Source organism: Rhinolophus ferrumequinum, chromosome 10 (genome assembly GCF_004115265.2).
Source record: "Rhinolophus ferrumequinum isolate MPI-CBG mRhiFer1 chromosome 10, mRhiFer1_v1.p, whole genome shotgun sequence".
In the NCBI taxonomy this organism is placed as follows: Eukaryota; Metazoa; Chordata; class Mammalia; order Chiroptera; family Rhinolophidae; genus Rhinolophus; species Rhinolophus ferrumequinum.
This window is the reverse complement of record NC_046293.1, coordinates 83,558,072-83,575,967: the sequence shown is the minus strand read 5'-3', so window position 1 is coordinate 83,575,967 and position 17,896 is coordinate 83,558,072. Positions and strand designations below refer to the sequence as shown.

General features: G+C 41.1%; 1 protein-coding gene across 1 annotated transcript; it reads left to right on the top strand.

Annotated features, from left to right (window-relative positions):
* The first annotated feature begins 363 nt into the window (after positions 1–363).
* Positions 364–3,073, top strand: BTG1 (BTG anti-proliferation factor 1). The gene is made up of 2 exons (XM_033118084.1): positions 364–825; positions 1,761–3,073. The coding sequence occupies exons 1-2, from the start codon at positions 678–680 to the stop codon at positions 2,126–2,128; spliced, it is 516 nt and encodes a 171-aa protein (XP_032973975.1). The 5' UTR covers positions 364–677; the 3' UTR covers positions 2,129–3,073.
* Positions 3,074–17,896: the final 14,823 nt, after the last annotated feature.

Genomic DNA, 17,896 nt, shown 5'->3' with positions numbered 1-17,896 from the left:
GCAAGAGAGCCCCGGCCGCAGATGCTTGCAGAGGACGCACAGGCGCAGGGCCTCGAGAAGCAGACGCCGGAAGGAGGAGCTAGGACGGGGGGCGGGGCTTTCACACGCGCACCCTCGGTTTCCTTCGTCCTAGTCTCCGGCCGCCGCTCGGGTGTTTATTTGTTTACAAGCGGATTACGTCAGCTCCTCCCTCTCTTCCCGGTCTCTGGACCCACCCCCTAGCCCTTTTCCCGCCCCCTCCGGCTCCGAATCTGCTTGCGTCACAATGGTGCGATCTCTGGATTGGCTGGAGTCGGCCGTCACGCTCCAGCTACGCACTTCCTTTCCGTGGCGCTATAAAAAGTGCTGCACGGTTCCTGCATCTCTTTGCCCCTCGGAGCTGGAAATGCAACTGTTGGAAGCTTCAGAACCTGCGGAACTGGAGGCGGAGGCGGCTGGGGAGGTCCGAGCGATGTGACCAGGCCGCCATCGCTCGTCTCTTTCTCTCTCCTGCCGCCTCCTATCTCGAACAGAACTTTTTTACTATAAAGAAAGGAGAAAAAAAGTAGCCGCCCGCCCCTCACGCCTTCTCTGGCTCTCAGCTCTCTGACCTGTGAGAGAGCCCGGGTGGCCGCTCCGCCGTCGGGGCCGCACCGCCGAACCCGGGCAGCCCCGGGCCGCCCCCGCCCGCCGCCCCCATGCATCCCTTCTACACCCGGGCCGCCACCATGATAGGCGAGATCGCCGCCGCCGTGTCTTTCATCTCCAAGTTCCTCCGCACTAAGGGGCTCACGAGCGAGCGACAGCTGCAGACCTTTAGCCAGAGCCTGCAGGAGCTACTGGCAGGTGAGTGGGCCCCGGAGAGAGGGCGAGGGGCGCCTGTGGTATGCGGGCCCGTATCCCCCGCCCGGGCCGTCGGGGTCGCGGGATTCTCGGCAGCGCCTCGGGCCGGCCGCACTCTAGTGCCGCCACGGGACCCGGGCTGGTGCGCTGAGCGGCCGCTAACGGCGGGTCCCGGCAAGGGTTTGGGGGCGAGGCGGAGGGCGCCCCCTTTCCCCCACGACTGGCAAACGGAGGGGAGAAGAAAACAGACGCACAACAAAGAAACTAAAGCCAACTGAGGCGGGAGTTGCGGTCCTTGGACCGTCCGCGGAACTGGGGACAAAGGAGCGGTTGGTTCGATGCCCCCTCCCCCTAACTCCCTCCAGCCGTTGCTCGACGACCCGGCCTGGGAATGGGAAACCGAGCCGCTGCTCCGGAGCCAGCCTGGGACGGACGTGCAGTCTCTGCGCGCCTCCTACCCCAGCCCATTAATCATCGGATTTGTCACCGGTACAAATACAGCCCTGTGCAGAGCGTGGTTTAGGGTTGCTTGTTTTTCTTCCCTTCGGGGTAATAGTGCGGTGGTGCGTCTCTACTCCAAAGCCATAAACCCCATTGTGTGCCTCCGGGGTGGGGTGGGGTGGAGAAAGTAAACAGGTTCCCGCCTGGCCGCCGGTGCCATCTGGCTGGCCGGGGTAGCGCGCGTGATTACTGTTTTTGGCGGCTCAACCGGTTGGTTCCTGGAGATTATTTTGTCCCCTACTACTGTGTTGTTTCAAAAACCCTGCCGGATCTTTATCCATCTCCGAGCACACACCCCGAATGTAAGCCTGGGCATTTTTAAAAGTTGATAGGTTTCACTTTCACCCCTCGGAGGAGCTAGCGGAAAAAGGAAAGTCCAGCAGGAGCTACTACCACTAACCATCTAAGCATTGTTTCTCTGTTCTTTTCTTTTATAGAACATTATAAACATCACTGGTTCCCAGAAAAGCCGTGCAAAGGATCAGGTTACCGTTGTATTCGCATCAACCATAAAATGGATCCTCTGATTGGACAGGCAGCACAGCGGATTGGACTGAGCAGTCAGGAGCTGTTCAGGCTTCTCCCAAGTGAACTCACACTCTGGGTTGACCCCTACGAAGTGTCCTACAGAATTGGGGAGGATGGCTCCATCTGTGTGCTGTACGAAGCCTCACCAGCAGGAGGTAGCACTCAAAACAGCACCAACATGCAAATGGTAGACAGCAGAATCAGCTGTAAGGAGGAACTTCTCTTGGGCAGAACAAGCCCTTCCAAAAACTACAATATGATGACTGTATCAGGTTAAGATATAGTCTATGGATGGATCATCTTATAATGGATGGATAAATTTGATTTTTGCTTTGGGTGGGCTCCTCTTGGGGATGGATTATGGAATTTAAACCATGTGACAGCTGTGAAGATCTGGCACAAGATAGAGTGGTAAAAAAAAAATTTAAGTGACAGTGCCATAGTTTGGACAGTACCTTTCAATGATTTAATAGCCTGTGAGTCCAAGTAAATGATCACTATTTGCTAGGGAGTGAAGTCCTAGGGTGGTTACAGTTTCTCCCAGACATAATACCTAAATTTTTACATCAATCCCTTTAATGCAAATCTGTATTTCAAAGACCCTTTCTCTGCAGTAGATCTTGCAGAGGAAATTTGCACTATTACACTTGAAAATTGTTAACTTTTTGGCAGCTCAGTAGGAAAGCTCAACATTTTAAACAAGGTAGTACTGGAAATTTTATGACAAGACTTTTACCTAGCACTTAAATATGTATAAATGTACATAAGACAAACCTAGTAAGCATGACCTGGGGAAATGGTCAGACCTTGTATTGTGTTTTTGGCCTTGAAAGTAGCAAGTGACCAGAATTTGCCATGGCAACAGGCTTTAAAAATTAAGACCATTAAAAAGACACTGTCTCAACTGTGGTGTTAGCACCAGCCAGCTCTCTGTACATTTGCTAGCTTGTAGTTTTCTAAGACTGAGTAAACTTCTTATTTTTAGAAAGTGGAGGTCTGGTTTGTAACTTTCCTTGTACTTAATTGGGTAAAAGTCTTTTCCACAAACCACCATCTATTTTGTGAACTTTGTTAGTCATCTTTTATTTGGTAAATTATGAACTGGTGTAAATTTGTACAGTTCATGTATATTGATTGTGGCAAAGTTGTACAGATTTCTATATTTTGGATGAGAAATTTTTCTTCTCTCTATAATAAATTGTTTCTTATCTTGGCATTTTAATCAATCTCTTGTCCTGATTGTAGAGGTTCAGCTAAAGAAATATATTCCTCAGAAGACTTAGGGCCTATAAGCTATGTGAATGTCAGTTGCACACAGGTCATGCTGAAGAACATTTACTTGATAAGGAGTGGAGAGCATCTATATACATACTTAGTTGTTACAAGAAACACAGGGGTAACAAGTTTTTATTAAAATCTAAAGTTAAAACATGGACATATTGCCAGGCTAAAAGCAGGAAATGAGGATAAGAGACAAAGGTAACAACTACCAAAAGTGATAACTCAAAGGATTACATTTCATTGCTTCCCAGTTGAAGTGAAGATATAAATGTTTGTTCCCTTCTGGCCCATCTTTGAAAAACAATTATTTTGCCCCATGGATTCCTTGTTCAATTACAACGTCCTGGGGCAGGTGACCCATAGTCTTAAAGAACAGGCTAATCTGCAGAGAGATTGGTTGCTTTTTGCTTTTCATCAGCTGCAAGATTTACATTAAAAAAATCACTTAAGCTGGAATTCAACAAAAGGTATGTTGATAAATTTTTATTCTCAAAAGTTGAAATGCTGAGTTTTGGATTCCTCATTTTCAAACGTGTTTCAGAATACATTCTAAGAATTGAAATGCAAGAGAAATGAGCATTGCTGGAGTGTAGATTATTCCACTACCCCTTAGGATAAAGACTCGATAATTCTTTGGTTGTGGAGGATAACATGCTTTTTCTTTATACAGTTAGGTAATTTACCATGTAGTGGCTTTTTTTTTTGGTGTAAATGCAAACATGTTCACACTGGAAATAATACAATCTAGGTTACTTGAAATCAGTAATCCCAAATAAATGGAAATTTATTTCTACCTGTAAGATGAAATCCTGATTTTGTAGGCTACACAGGAATACACAGCTAAACATACAGGCATTTAGAATACAAATGGTGTCTGTACTTCATTGGCAGGCCATCCTTAGAAGTTTGAAATATAACCACAACACACTGAAAAGGCCTTCAGTTTTTCAAGCTTGAACTTAAATGAAACAACTGGTACTATAGTTTTTCCACTGGTCTCACATGAGGGCTGACTACTGTTGTATACCAACTGCATTTCATCTGGTAACTCCTTTGAAGCTAGGTAACTGATAAAACTTTGCACACTAAATCTTAGGGACCTAAGGCGAGATAAGGATGATGTCCAGACTTTTTTGGTCATAAAACCTTTTCTCAGATGGAGAATTGTTTTTGAAGGTCTTCACATCAGACTCTTTTAGTACCTTAAATTTGGTGGGGAGAAAAACATTTCAGAATTCAGGTGATGTCTCATGTAAGGAGCTGTTAAGTTCCTCTTCAAAGGCTTGCAAACATGACAGACTGAGACCTAGCATCCAGCTGTTTCCTGTGACTTCAACCTTACAATTCCCCAGACAATTGTCTACACTCCAGTAGCTGTTTGGTATTTCTTCATTGCTTCTGGAGAATATTTTGCCTAGCTATTGTGATAAAAACGTGAGTGCCTATGCTCAGGCAGGTTTGTGCCAGAGATGTACATGTCATTTATGCAACGTACAATGTAAAAGGCTGTTACGCTGCCTGAGTTAAAAGAGTTTCTTAGAAACCATTTTTTAAAAAGGTGACTGCTTTAAAAATCTAGTTGCCACTGATGCCAGGAATTTAGCTATTGGCGATAAGTTTAGCAATGTTACTTTCTGAGTTTCAATAGTTGTAAAACGATTTCCTTTTCTTCATATGTAAGTATTAGATCTTGCTCTAATGTGAAGCAAGTCCTCAAGTGAATTGATTGTATGGCAAGTGTTATCCTAGTTTATGCAGGATACTGTGTGTTTCCCCAGCAACCTGGTACAGAATCACATGTCCTTTATTTTGCAATATTTCTGTAATAATAGACTGGAAAGGCCACCATAAAACTACTTCCTGTTACTATTGCACAGGAAATGATTTCCTGAGGTCACTATGATTCACCAATTGCAAGTAATTTTGTTTTGTATTGGTGTTACAGATCATGGAATTGGCCTTCAAGTTAAAAGGAGGCAGTCTTCCTGACTATTCTAGTGTTGAAAGGTTTTCAGGCTTCCTCCAATCTTAGGAACAAAAACAGCTGCTATTAGACTTCTCCCTCTGTGAAATTTTTAACATTTGTGATACTGCCTTTTTGCAGAAGAGAAATATAACTGAAATAGTATTTTGTATATTGAAGTTTAAAGATATTTCCTCTCCCCTTGGCACCTGTCTTTCAGATGTGATAAGATTTTATTGATAAACTATGTGGGGTGATTTTGTCAATAGTTTTATCTATACACAAGAGACTTCAACCAAGTGTATTTTGGGTTGTCTGAAACAATAGATTTCTTATTTATCTGAAGGTCTATGGACTGCAAATAGTTCAGTCTCCTCTCTCAGTCTCTGCAGTTGAACTTTTGTATATGGCTGCTGCCAAAATAGAACAATGGTTTATTTTTCATGTTTGGAACATAACAGTATGAAAAAATCTTGTAGTGAAATAGTCTGAACTACTAACCAAACTGAGCTTACCTGAGTGCTTAGGTCATCTATGTGAATACAAATGGGACAGAGGAATTGATATGTTATGAGTTACCACTTCTGGTTATTTCTATAGGCCTTCGTTTTTTCTGAGAATAGCATCAAGTTAAGCAAGATGTTACACATTTTTGAGATGCTTCCAAACAAGTAAGCCTTAGACTGTATTGTAAGGATTGGCACCATTTCCTCCACAATTTGTGGAGTATAATTGACACCTGTTTTTCTGACTGCAGTTTTAATTTGGTTTACCAGTTTCTTTTGGCATCATTCAGTGTGCCCAACAGGAATGGAAAAATGATAAGGCTTGCAATCATAGGATTCTCACATTTTTTTTAATGCTTTTTGTCATCTTATAGTTGAATAACGAGGAATACTTTGGGCTTCAATATCTGACTTCCATGAGCCTTTTCATAATATTTTCCATTTTAGTGTTGAAGATGCAGTTATCTTTTGTGAATTCTGTATAATTTTAAAGAGTAATAGTGAAGGAAGAAGTGATTCGAGTCTAGGGTCAGATGAAAAGGAAAAGGATAGGGAGAAATGAAAAGTGGGCAACACAGCTGAGATGGAGGAATTTAAAGGCTTGGTAATAAAAATGCATTTGCTGTGGTCATAGACGTTTATGAAGAGAGGTTTGTGCAGCGTAGTCTTGGCAGAGAGTTTGAATAATACTACTGTAAGGATTCTGGAACTCATGAATCTGGGACAAAGTATGCCCTAAGTTGGTTTGTGAACATGCAGGTCAAAGTGCTAGTGATGTTTATGGCCCACACTCGGTGCAAACGGCTTTGGGGGAGGAGTGGATTGGACCATGAATAAAGAATCCTAAAGGTGTTTTTAAAGAAACTACCGTACTGTGCTGTTGCCTTTGTCTCTGTATTTTGTAAAGGGAGGATATTTTTTAAGCTGTTACAAACCATATGGTGATTATAGCCTCGTTCCTTGAACTTTTAAGTTTGTGAAGGCCATTTGTGACCCCAGTTCTGATGATAGAAAGATGATTAAGTCTAGGCCAGACACCTGACATTACAATAGAGAGCACCAGGCAGGAAAAAACAGTAGAGTCAACTGCGTTCTAATGTTTGCAGAATATTACATCAAACACTAATTATTTCAAATTGTAACCTTGATAGAAGACAAGCTCACCCATGTGGGTATATTTGTTTTAAATTCTCTAGATAAGCTATCCGAAGCTATTTTATGTTATTCTTTTAAAATATTTTTGCATGTGTTTTCATGTGTGTATGGTATGTTTTATAAACAAATATACGTATGTTGGGGTATGCTAAAATTTGCATTGATAGGGGAGCGTGATAAAAAATGTTTACAGACTATTTCTCTAGATTATCACTAAAGTAGATGACTGTTTACTCTCCCAAGGATAACTCATGGTTATTATATCCTTTACGAGATAAGTCTTAAAATGAGAAGCTGTTGTAGCAACCTAAAGAGGGTTGTCTTGTCTAATTTTAGCTTATCTGCTTTTAAGTCATTATTTGTAAAATAAGACATCTTTACAGCCAACAGGTACCCCAAATTAAGTGTTATATCAATTCAAAGTCCACATGCTCTTATATATATTAATCATAATATATCATATATATTATGTATTGCTGTGTGTTGAAATTCATATTTTATTTTTTTAGAAATTTTACTTTTAAATGTTAGGGCTTTTGTAACATTTCATTTATTTGCATGGTTATACAAGCTGAGTTAGCGTAGTTGTACATCAGTGATTAAATTCATTTTAGCAACTGTGGTTTAACCAGAAGTCCCCTGTATCTTTTTCCTCTTGTTCAGAGCAATCTCTAAATTTTTAGGAAGGAAAGATGACTAACAAATTGAACTTTATTGGAGCAGATTCTCTACCTGGGCATACACCTAAAATGATAAGATTTGACAGTTGCACGATCAACAGGATTGAATGCATTTTCCAGTCTTGGTTTATGGTAGCTTTGTCCCCTCACATCAAAAGACTAAATGGAGTTGTATTTCCTATAAATTGCACAGTGAGTCTTCAGGTTACCATATATATTCTTGTTTGACCTTTCAACCACTGGGTGAGGTTGGCAGGTAGGTAGGTCAGTATTTTTTAATCTTTATTTTATGGATAGAAAATTGAGGCTTAGGGAGTTTGATTCGCTCCGCAGCCGAATAGGTGGTAAATAGCTAATAACATAACTTGAATTCAGGCCTTTCTGACCCAGGATCCAAGGTCTATCCATTTCACATTGTTGGACCACGCATGTTTTAACTTCTCATTGCTAGTTGGCCATCTTCGGTCACTTTCGTCCTTGAAACCCTTTCACTTCCCATGTCCACTTAAGCATAGAACTGTCTTAAAACGAGGCTTTATTTAGGAGGCAGTTGGGATTTAGTATAAAGAAAGACTAGCCTTGGACTCAGAAAAATGAGTTGGAATCCAGGCCTGTACCAGCTTCCCGCTTGTGAGCTTGGACAAGTTGCTTAGCCTCTCTGAACCCATCACTCCGTATGTTAAACGGGATAAAAACAAGTCTGTTGTTAAGATCAAACATGAAAAGATCTATCAATGAATGGTTGGATTCTTGGAAATTGCAAATTCAGTATCATGGAGGCAAATTAAATATAGCAGATTGTGTTCTTGGTTTCTTGATTTTAATTTGATGGATGATATTACTGTGATTGTATTTGGGATTTTTTTGAAAGTCAGCTTTTGCCAATAGCTACAAGAACCGTACTTGTGTTTTTGAAATAACAGAAGGAGGAGAACGAACTGCTTCCCCAGCCCCCTTCTGAGGGTGGAACTAGATAACCCGGGCCTTGCATAATTATTTTACAGACTTTCCTGAACTGCGACCTTAACATTGTGGTTTTCAAAGCTATTTTCTCAGTAAAGGAAAAAAAGAAGGAATCCTTCAGATCTTTTGTCTATAGTGTAGACACCTTAAGTTGAGAGATGGAGGGGCGCTACCAATTGTGTGCAGCAGTGCAGCCCCAATGCAGCCCCGTACAATGCACGTTTGCATCCATTATCTCGTTTAGTCCTCACAACAACTCTGCTATATAAAGTACGTTGACTTTTCCCAGGGTTTGTGGCCCTTCGAGCTATTTGTATTTGGCCATACTTTTGCAAGAGATCGTCAAATAGTGGTTTTCAAACAGAACTCAGTGGTTCTCAATCTCTTAATCTAGAGTGGTGTGAGTACTTCCTTTACTGCAAAGAAAAGCAGCCTTTTCATAAGTTATCAGTTTGGGTTTGAGTTTCTTCTTGTGATGTAACCTGATGCAACCTATGCTTGAATCACTAATAATGTAATTGATTTCTTCTAGGCAGTCAGAAATGAATCAGTGACCACAGGTTCATTTTAGTTTAAACCCAAGTCCCTTTTTCTATGTGACGATCTCTTCACCGAATAGCCTGCTGTTGTGTTGTATAGCATTATGGCACACCTCCCTGAAGTAGGAACTCAGCTAGCACAGTACAAAAAACAAAGGGCCTCGTTCTTAAAAGAACCTCAAGAGACTCAGGCAAGATTCCTTTGACCCTTCCAGAGGTCTTGCATCTTAAAGCCTTGTGTGGTTACCTCCCTGCTTGGTGGTGTGAGTGCCCTTACAAATTAGTCAGTGGGTTCCTATAATGTTTTAAGACTGTGATGTAAGAATAAGAGTTTGGAACTAATTAAAACAAGGTTTAGGTGGCCAGTGTTGTCAGAACCGTGGTCCCTTGAGATAGTACTTCGGTTGTAGAATTAGAGATGGAGCGCTTATGTACATAATATTGAAACATTAAATACCAGCTCTCTTCCCCTAAGTCCCGCATTCTTGCTTTCCCTCCATTACCCTGTCCTTTAAAAGTCTTCTGGGATCTTTTCTAATGGTTAAAATACGATGGATGTTTAGTCCTGTTTTTAGCACATTCACCTAACAAATGCATACTGAGTCTTTCTGTGTGCCAAGTACTGTGCTGAGCACTGAGATTACAAAAATAGTCACTTTCTGCCTTCAAGGGGCTTAGAGCCTAGTGGCAGGGAGAAAGTTACCAACAAATGTAAATTCTGGACCTGAGACATACTAAGGAAAGGGATGAAGTGGTGTCCTGAGATCTGTAACAGATGTTACTACCTACAGAAGCTTCCCAGAGGCAGGGACACAGGCTGAGACCTGAAGGGTGAGTAGAGATGTAAGTGAAGAAGGCGGGAAGAGGGACGAGTGTGCACAAGTCCAGCTCACGAGTGTACAGTGAATGGGAGAGACTGAAGGAAGACCAGTGTGACCGGAGTGAGAGGAATTAGGGAAGTGAGGCCACATCACATGGGGCTTTAGAGGCAGAATGACCGTATAATTTGTTCACTAAGTTTATCCTCCAAACTGTGTCTCTTGAGAATAAAACAGGGTGCTGTTAATAATTAAACCCAGACTACACTTCAGCCAGAACATGGTCATCTCACTTTTACCAGCCACGTTAAGAGTATTATGTCTTTGAATATAAAGGGCTTGGCAACCAGCAGTGTGTCTACATCCTAGCGCGCATGTCAAGGAGTTAGAGGAACACCTTATCTCGTCCAAAAGGAACCCAAATAGTAACTCAGAGTGTTTTTTTTTTGGAACAGCTTTGTTATGATTTGTTTTGGTACAGACATTAATTACTTTCATGTTTTAAAGGTTTAGCATGGAAAGTTAGGTTTTAGTGTGAGCTTCTAGATTAGAGAGCACTTTCATGGTGTAGGAAACAGCACATGGTTCAACCACATTTTGAGTATTTTCCACATTTTGTTGTTATAGCGCTTGTCATTTTTGCAATGAGTGTTTATCTAAATAGAATTTTAAAAAAATGGTTTCATTCTAAGTTTACATTTTGCGTGTAAGTACCGCCTGGACATAACTTACAAGGTGTGGGACACTTACATTATTTTTCTTTAAATTGATGTAAAAATTTTATACAGTTAAATGCATAAAGTTCAATTAATTTTGCACACTCGTGTAATCCACACCCTGATCAAGAGGGAGAACATTTCCGCCACCCCAGAAAAGTCCCTTTTGGGGCAGTTACAATTTGGTTAAGTAGTAGGGTTGTGGAGCCAGGCCTCAAATTAAAAATGAGCTGTTTTCTCTCTCCTTTTCTGACTTTATTTTTGCTTCCTAAACATGCGGTAGTGATTACTTTAAACATGAAACAAATTGTCGCCAGAAGAAACTGTTGCCTTTCGACTAGTTATGCTTTAGTGGTTACTAATATAGAATATCCCTGCCAGTTTGGTCTGGCTTTTTAATCTTTCAAAGTGAGTAGTAAAGCTTGAGTCACATCCCTATCACTGAGTCACTAGCTTACTAACAATTGCCTGGTGTTTATTATTAGGTCAGAACTTCAGAATCTTGATCAATTGAGTAAGTGTGATAATGCCAAATTTACATAATGCCCCCCTTTTCTTTTAGTCTGGTTATGTCACTGTACAATAGATTTTGCAGATAAGAGTAGATTTTTTAAACCTATATAGAGCAAGTCCTAGCCTTGAGCACTTCCTTCCGTCTCAAAATTCTCAACTCCAATTGCCAAAGAGCAGTTAGACTATTGACCTAAGCTACAGCACAATTAGTTGTGAAATTGATTAAACTCAAGAGCTGGGTGTCACTGTCTTTAAAGAGTTTTGAGTGCAGGGATGGGAAGATGTGTCCTAAAGAGACTGTTAATGAGTTTGGGGTCTGTTGGGAGATAGGGAAAGGAGATAATTCAGTGTGTGAAAAGGAGGCTAGCTCCTTTTTTCCTGGAGATTTAGTGTTCTGATTTGGAACCTGATCTGGAATCAGAGCTTGAATTAATGTTTTTTTTTCCCTGAAAAAGACAGTGTGGTCTGCTTAGCAAAGCATCTGCTGCCAAAGTAGTGGTGGGTTGTAATGGTGACAATGGTGAGTGGCTTAGATAATACGTCCTCCTTCAGTACCAGTTGGACTCCCCGCCCCTCCCCCCCCCCCATACGCTTTATTTTAGAAAGAATGGCAACTCACTGAAGATGTCTGAAAGGTTACAGCCAGATTCCGTTAGTGGAGAGACTTATCAGTAACCCATTTTGAATTGGAGAAGCCCCTACTCTGATGACATAATCATATTACTAGTGAATTCATTTCTCAGTTTTGAAAAGAAGTTTCATGCATTAAGCACAGGAAAATTCAATATGCTGTTTTATTGTATGCTTGTGAAGGATGATTTTTCCTCTATTCTTACCTCAGTCCTCTTACCGGCAGGCCTGCTCAGGAGCACCACACAGCTTTAGACCCCGTGCTCTGCTCTTTGCCTCCGTAAACATCTGACCTGCTGCTGCAGGCACTTCTGTAGACCTCCTGAGTGCTAAGTGCCTATGTGTATCCCTTCACTGACTTTTCATTATAAGCCAGTAAGAGTAGACATTTGCTGCTATAATCTCTGATGTGAAGGGATGGTGGAACTGCGATGTTATATTGTGCCTTCCCCAAGGTTAAGGTCAGAGACCAGTGGGATGACTGAAAGCCAGAAGCCAGGTTTATCTGAGGTCAAGCACCAGCTCCTAACCAATAGCATATCTCGGTGCACTGCCTTCTGATCCCATTGTGCTGTAATGTTTGCATTCATGTCTGATTTTCCCATTAGATAGGAAGACCTTGAAGTCAGGACCTCTTAGACCAGAGCTTTAGAAGATGCTAAAATTAGTTAATGTGTTCATTCATAAATATTTACTGAGCACCTATTATGTGCCCAGCATTGTTCCGGGCACTGGAGATACAGTAGTGAACCAGATAAAATCCCTACCCTTAGAGGAGGAGGTAAACAAGTCAGTGAAATGGATGACATGTCAGACGGGGTGGGTGCTGTGAACACTGCAGCAGTTGTACGACCCTGAGGGCCTAGCACAAAAGGGTGATAGTGCTGGGGGTGCAAGAGCCTGTTGCTATTTTAAGTAAAACAATCTGGGAAGGCCTCACTGATAAGGTGATATTTGAGCAGAAACTTGAAGGAGACCAGAGAAAACAGCCAAGGAGATATCAGGGAAAAGAACATTCCATTCAAATAATTGAGTGATTTCCAAAATCCTGCCAGGCTCATTTCTCCCCAAATACATAATTGTAATTTGGTATTCTTGGACACTATTATAATGTCAACTAACGTGGTTGATGGCAGTTTTCCGACCACTTTTTACTTACTTTTCTGGGTATTGCATGCCTCAGGATTCAGCATAACTTTGATCACTAAAATACCCAGTTGCATTGTTTTTTTATCCTCTCCATTTTAGAGAGAATTACAGATCCTAATAAACAGGCTGACAAGAAGACCTCCATTTTTTACAATAAAAAGGTCTGATTTTCTTTAGACTTTATATCTATGATACATATGAAATGAGGATTGTTCAGCGCAATCATACAGGCTCAGAGAGGTGCTCAATAGCTTACATAGCTAGGCAAGCTACGAGGCAGACGTGGAAAACAGAAAGGGTTTTCTTGCTGACATTTAGATAACTGGAAAATTTAGTTATCCAAAATGCCTGTTGCTTACAGAACCCGAGATTAAAGTACAGGGACTTGTTATCATTTAGAGCCCCTGCCATGCATGTAGGAGACGAGATCAAAGCAAAGGTACGCTACCTTCATCATACAGTCACTCAAAACTCACGAATACTTAACTCTTTTTAACATGCTGGCAGGTGTCTGACCCTAGTCTTGAGTCACAGGAAGTCCCTGATGTTAGGATATAAAAATGGAGATTTCCCTGGTTCCATTTGCCTTATTAAAGATGAATGAATACATACTTTCTCAAATACATTTCACCATGAATTCTACCCCAGCCATGCTCCCAACACAACAAATAAGAATACCTCCTTCCAAACAGTCTGCAACTTGCTCTACCCATCCAGTCTAGGTTGTCTTTGTTTTATTGTATAAAAATTGGATGAGTACTTTTGGCATTTCAAGGTTGAGTCCAGATCAGATATAATTCTCCCTCATCTGAGAAGTCCCAGCAAAGCTAAATAGGAAGCAGAAATCCAGGTTTCTTCTGGGTTGACAAAAGGATCCCTTTCAAAGCTTCCAGATATTAACCAGACAATTCTGGTCATTTGACTAAAAAATGGTGGGATGGGGTGGTGGGGAAAGGGGAAAGATGAAAAAAAGGGAAAATACACATTGAAAAGCAATAGTGATATTATGTAGAATTTAATGCAGAACTAGACCTTTTATCCAAAGCAAACATTTACAGAAGATGTCATGGGACCTTTTTATGGGTCATTCAAGTAGCTGCTTCAACCCCCAAACTTATTCTTGTAAGTGCTGACCAATCTACACTGTCTAATGATCTTAGATGTGTGTGTTGTGTGTGTGTGTGCGCGCGTGTGTGTTTGCCTAGTGATAGGACCACAGCCCAAAATTCCTAATGTTAAATTTGGGAACACTAGTAACATACCCATGTTAACCTGAAACTCGGTCTCCTGGATACAGATAGTAATTGCAGCCTTGCGACTGCTAATGATATTGATTGCAAGAATCAATGGCATCTCTCCCAGAAGATTTCTCAGATTCATCTGTGCGGATTAAAGATCATTCTGCTAGCAAAATGCTGGCTATGATTCTCTGGCTATACAAGGTGAGTTTTTGCCCTGTTTTCAAGAGAGAAGTCCTATCTTCATTTCTGAATAAGTATCCCTTTGTTTTCCTTCCTTCCACCTACTCAGGCTGAACTTGTCAATTTAGACAGGAAAACACTCTAGTTGTGTAGAATAAAATAAAAACATCAAATGTGTGGTCAGACAAACTCATTTTTAAACTGAGTCATTTGGTATAACACTTGGTGTTAGGCAATAATTCAAGTTCTGATAAAGCTAACCAAAATGGCCTCCTCAGTGTGGCAAACATTCACTCCTAGGAGGCACCTGTTTGTGCAGTTCCTTTACGAAAGGTGTGAGAAGATAAAGAGACTCAGTGCAACAACATAGACATCTTGAATTATTAGGATTTTAAAAATGCTTTGGTCATTTCTGGATCCCAGGACCCAGGTCCTTTCTCCATTCCCCTTCCGGCCCCCCACCAGCCCTGCTTCTCTTCCCCTCCCTCTTCTCCCCTTCTTCCCTTTTCCTCCCTCCACTCTCCTCTCTCCTCCACTTTCCCCCTCCCTTCCCTTCTCAACTTTGTCTCTCGGGAGGAGCAAAACTCTAATTCCTAAGGGAATAAAGAGTGAAGGTTGATGCTCTCTTTACTATCACCGAAGGAGAGAAAATGTTTTTTCCTTTTCTTTCTACACTCATTTTCTAGGTGAGGTTGCAGAGAAAGACAAGCAATGAACAGAAAGGACAGCTTAAGTCTTCAGAGAGGCAAAAAGACTTCAGACACATCTGTATTTACTTAGACACCCAAAGAAAGCCTGAGGAGCAGGGTAGTGGGGTTTTAGGCACAGGCTCTAGAACTGAGATTTCCTGGTTGAATCCGGCCCAAGCCCTGCTGCTGGGCCCAAGAAGCAAGGAGCTTGAACTTCTTCTAGTCCCTGTTTTTTTTACCTGTAAAATGGAGTTGATGATACATCCTATTTTGAATTTGAAAATTCAACGTCTGAAAACGGGTGTTTTGTTTTTGTCTTTGTTTTTGTTTTTGTAAATCTTGGTTTGACCAAAACACTTTTTGGCAGTAAAACCTGACCTGACCTGAAGAGAAGCAGTCTTCTTCCTACTGTGTACCTGTCTACACATTTTGCTGTGGGAATGATGACATGGTTGAGTCCCAGCCCCCATGGAAGGGAGTCCTACTGTGTGGCATATGCTCCATGTTGACTTTCTAAAATCTGAAAAATGTTGAATTGCAGAAGTACAGATGGCCCTGTGGGTTTGGGGTGAGGTTATCCACGTCAGAGGGTATTGGGGAGGCTAAGTGAGATCGCTGTGAGGGATTTAACAGGACCCAGCACCGGAATAACCACTCAGGAAACGTTGGCTGCTTTGACAATTGTACTGTGCTCTTCAAGGAGAGCATGTGTGTGCAGTGGTCCCCCCTTTTCCGCAGTTTTGCTTTCTGCGGTTCCAGTTATCCCCAGTCAACCAGAGTCCGAAAATATTAAATGGAAAATTCCAGAAAGACACAATTCACAAGCGTCAAGTTGCTTGCTGTTCTCAGGAGTGATGAAACCTCCAGAGTCTCCCCCGCCCCAGGAGAATCATCCCCTTTGTCCAGAGTCTCCATGCTGTATAAGCTCCCGCTCTTTGTCACACATGGTCTTCAGGTTAACAGATCGACTGTTGCCATATCAGAACAGTGTTCAGGTCATCCTTATTTTATTTAATAATCACCCCAAAGCGCAAGAGCAGTGATGCTGGCAATTTGGATATGCCAAAGAGGAGCCGTAAAATGCTTTGTTTAAGTGAAAATGTGAGTATAGTACAATAAGATATTTTGAGAGAGAGAGAAAGATCACATTTACATAACTTTTACTACAGTATATTATATTGTCCTATTTTATTATTAGTTATTGTTAATCTCTTACTGTGCCTAATTTATAAATTAAAGGTCATTATAGGAGAAAACATAGTATATATAGAGTTCAATACTAACCGCGATTTCAGGCTTCCTCTAGGGGTAGATAAGGGGGGACCAAGGTATTTCTACTCCAGGAATAGCTACAAAACTTTGTGTTTAGGAAGTACATAAGACCCTGCCATTTACACATCAGCTTATTTTTTTATCTCTTGTTTATCTCTGTCTTGAGTGTTGACTTGCTCACGATTTTCTTTTTAGATGCCTTTTCAATGTCCTGTAACTCTGTTTTTTATCTGAGGATAAATAGCATTTTCTGCCTTTCTCTCTCTGCCCCCCTCTCTCCAACTCACACCCTCCCTCCTTCCCGCCTGTCCTTCCCTTCCCCCCAAGCACTTAAATGTCCTTTCTCCCTGCACCAGAAAGCTGATTACTGGTGAAGCTGCTGCACCTTTCTCTGAGAGTGATGCTTAATGGCCAGAAGATGCTAAATGTGAAAATAATTCAGCAAAGCTCTCAGGATATTTTTCTCGGGAGCCTGGTGCTGAGAATTTCTCCACGGGGACAACTTAGTGGGGGGAATGGAAAATGAATACACAGCATGTAAATATAAGGCTATAAATATAAGGTGATTTTGGGGGGAGAGTGGTATTTTGTTTGGTGTTTTCTCCGTTGTAAGGCCTTTACCTGAGATAGGTAAAATTCTTTTTACTGCATCTAGGAGGACAAGTATGAGGAAGAATACATGAGTCTAAGTTGGAATAACTTTGATTGATTGAAATAAATATTAAAATCCTTTGTCCTATGGTGATAAGATAATCAAAATATCTTTCTATTGTAAGAAATCTTGATGTTCAATTAAACAAACAACTCAAAAAACTGGCAGCACGTTGTGAATTCAGTTTGCCTGTCTGTGTCAGTTTCCCAAACTCTGGTTGAATGGAGACTATTTTCTGAGTTTGCACTCATGAAATATTTTGAGTTGTTAGAAGTATTTTTTGTTCTGTTTTTGTTGTGTTTGTTTTGCTGTTAATTTTTTGGATTCTCAGAACCTAGTCTAAGAACTGAATTTCTGTGTTGTCTTGATTGAAAAACAAACAAACCATAACAATGAACAAAATAAATCATCTAAGTGAAAAGGAGATACCAACAGGGCATTGAGAACCTAAAGTTTCAATAATGTTTTATGTTTAATTTGTAAATTCAGCTACAAGTCATTTCTCGCTGACAGTTATTTTAGAGGCTAAAGAAATAAATTTATCTTGAGCACAGTTGCTATGAATTTTTTTATAGAATCCACATTTTTCCTCTGTAATTATCATGGCTTTCTGGGTTCTGTATAGCGCAAAGGTCCCACCCACCCCCGCAACCCCCCTTACCATCTTATTGTTTCAAGACAGAAACTTGTAGAGAATTTGAAGAAAATTAAAACACAATTGGTACTGGAGAAAAGAAGGAAATCACAAAAGCTCTTTCCTTACCCCGTAACAGAAGAGTGCAAGTAACCACACTTTTCTTGGTCTTCTCAAAGGGCACTCATGGCCCATGGAATTCACTTGAGAATAAATCAGTAATCCTCCCTCACCAGCTCTCCTTTTACTCAGTCTCCAGGTAAGGTACCACAGCAGGCGAAGTCTGATCTTCTCCTCAAACAAAATAGAATTTAATCTGTTTTTGTTTCTTAAATTTCTTTCTGAATTTCTGAATCCTTTGTTTCTTAATTTTTTTTTTCATTCAGTGATTATTTTTATTTTGATTTTAGTTCAAAGGTAAATCTAGCTCCTGGTATTCTCCCTCTTCTATATTAAAAACACGT

Bases quoted from the DNA above. Each gene is read 5' to 3' on its own strand.
- BTG1 (XM_033118084.1), top strand. From the start codon at position 678: ATGCATCCCTTCTACACCCGGGCCGCCACCATGATAGGCGAGATCGCC. The intron at 826-1,760 runs GTGAGTGGGCCC...TTTCTTTTATAG, and splicing joins CCTGCAGGAGCTACTGGCAG to AACATTATAAACATCACTGG.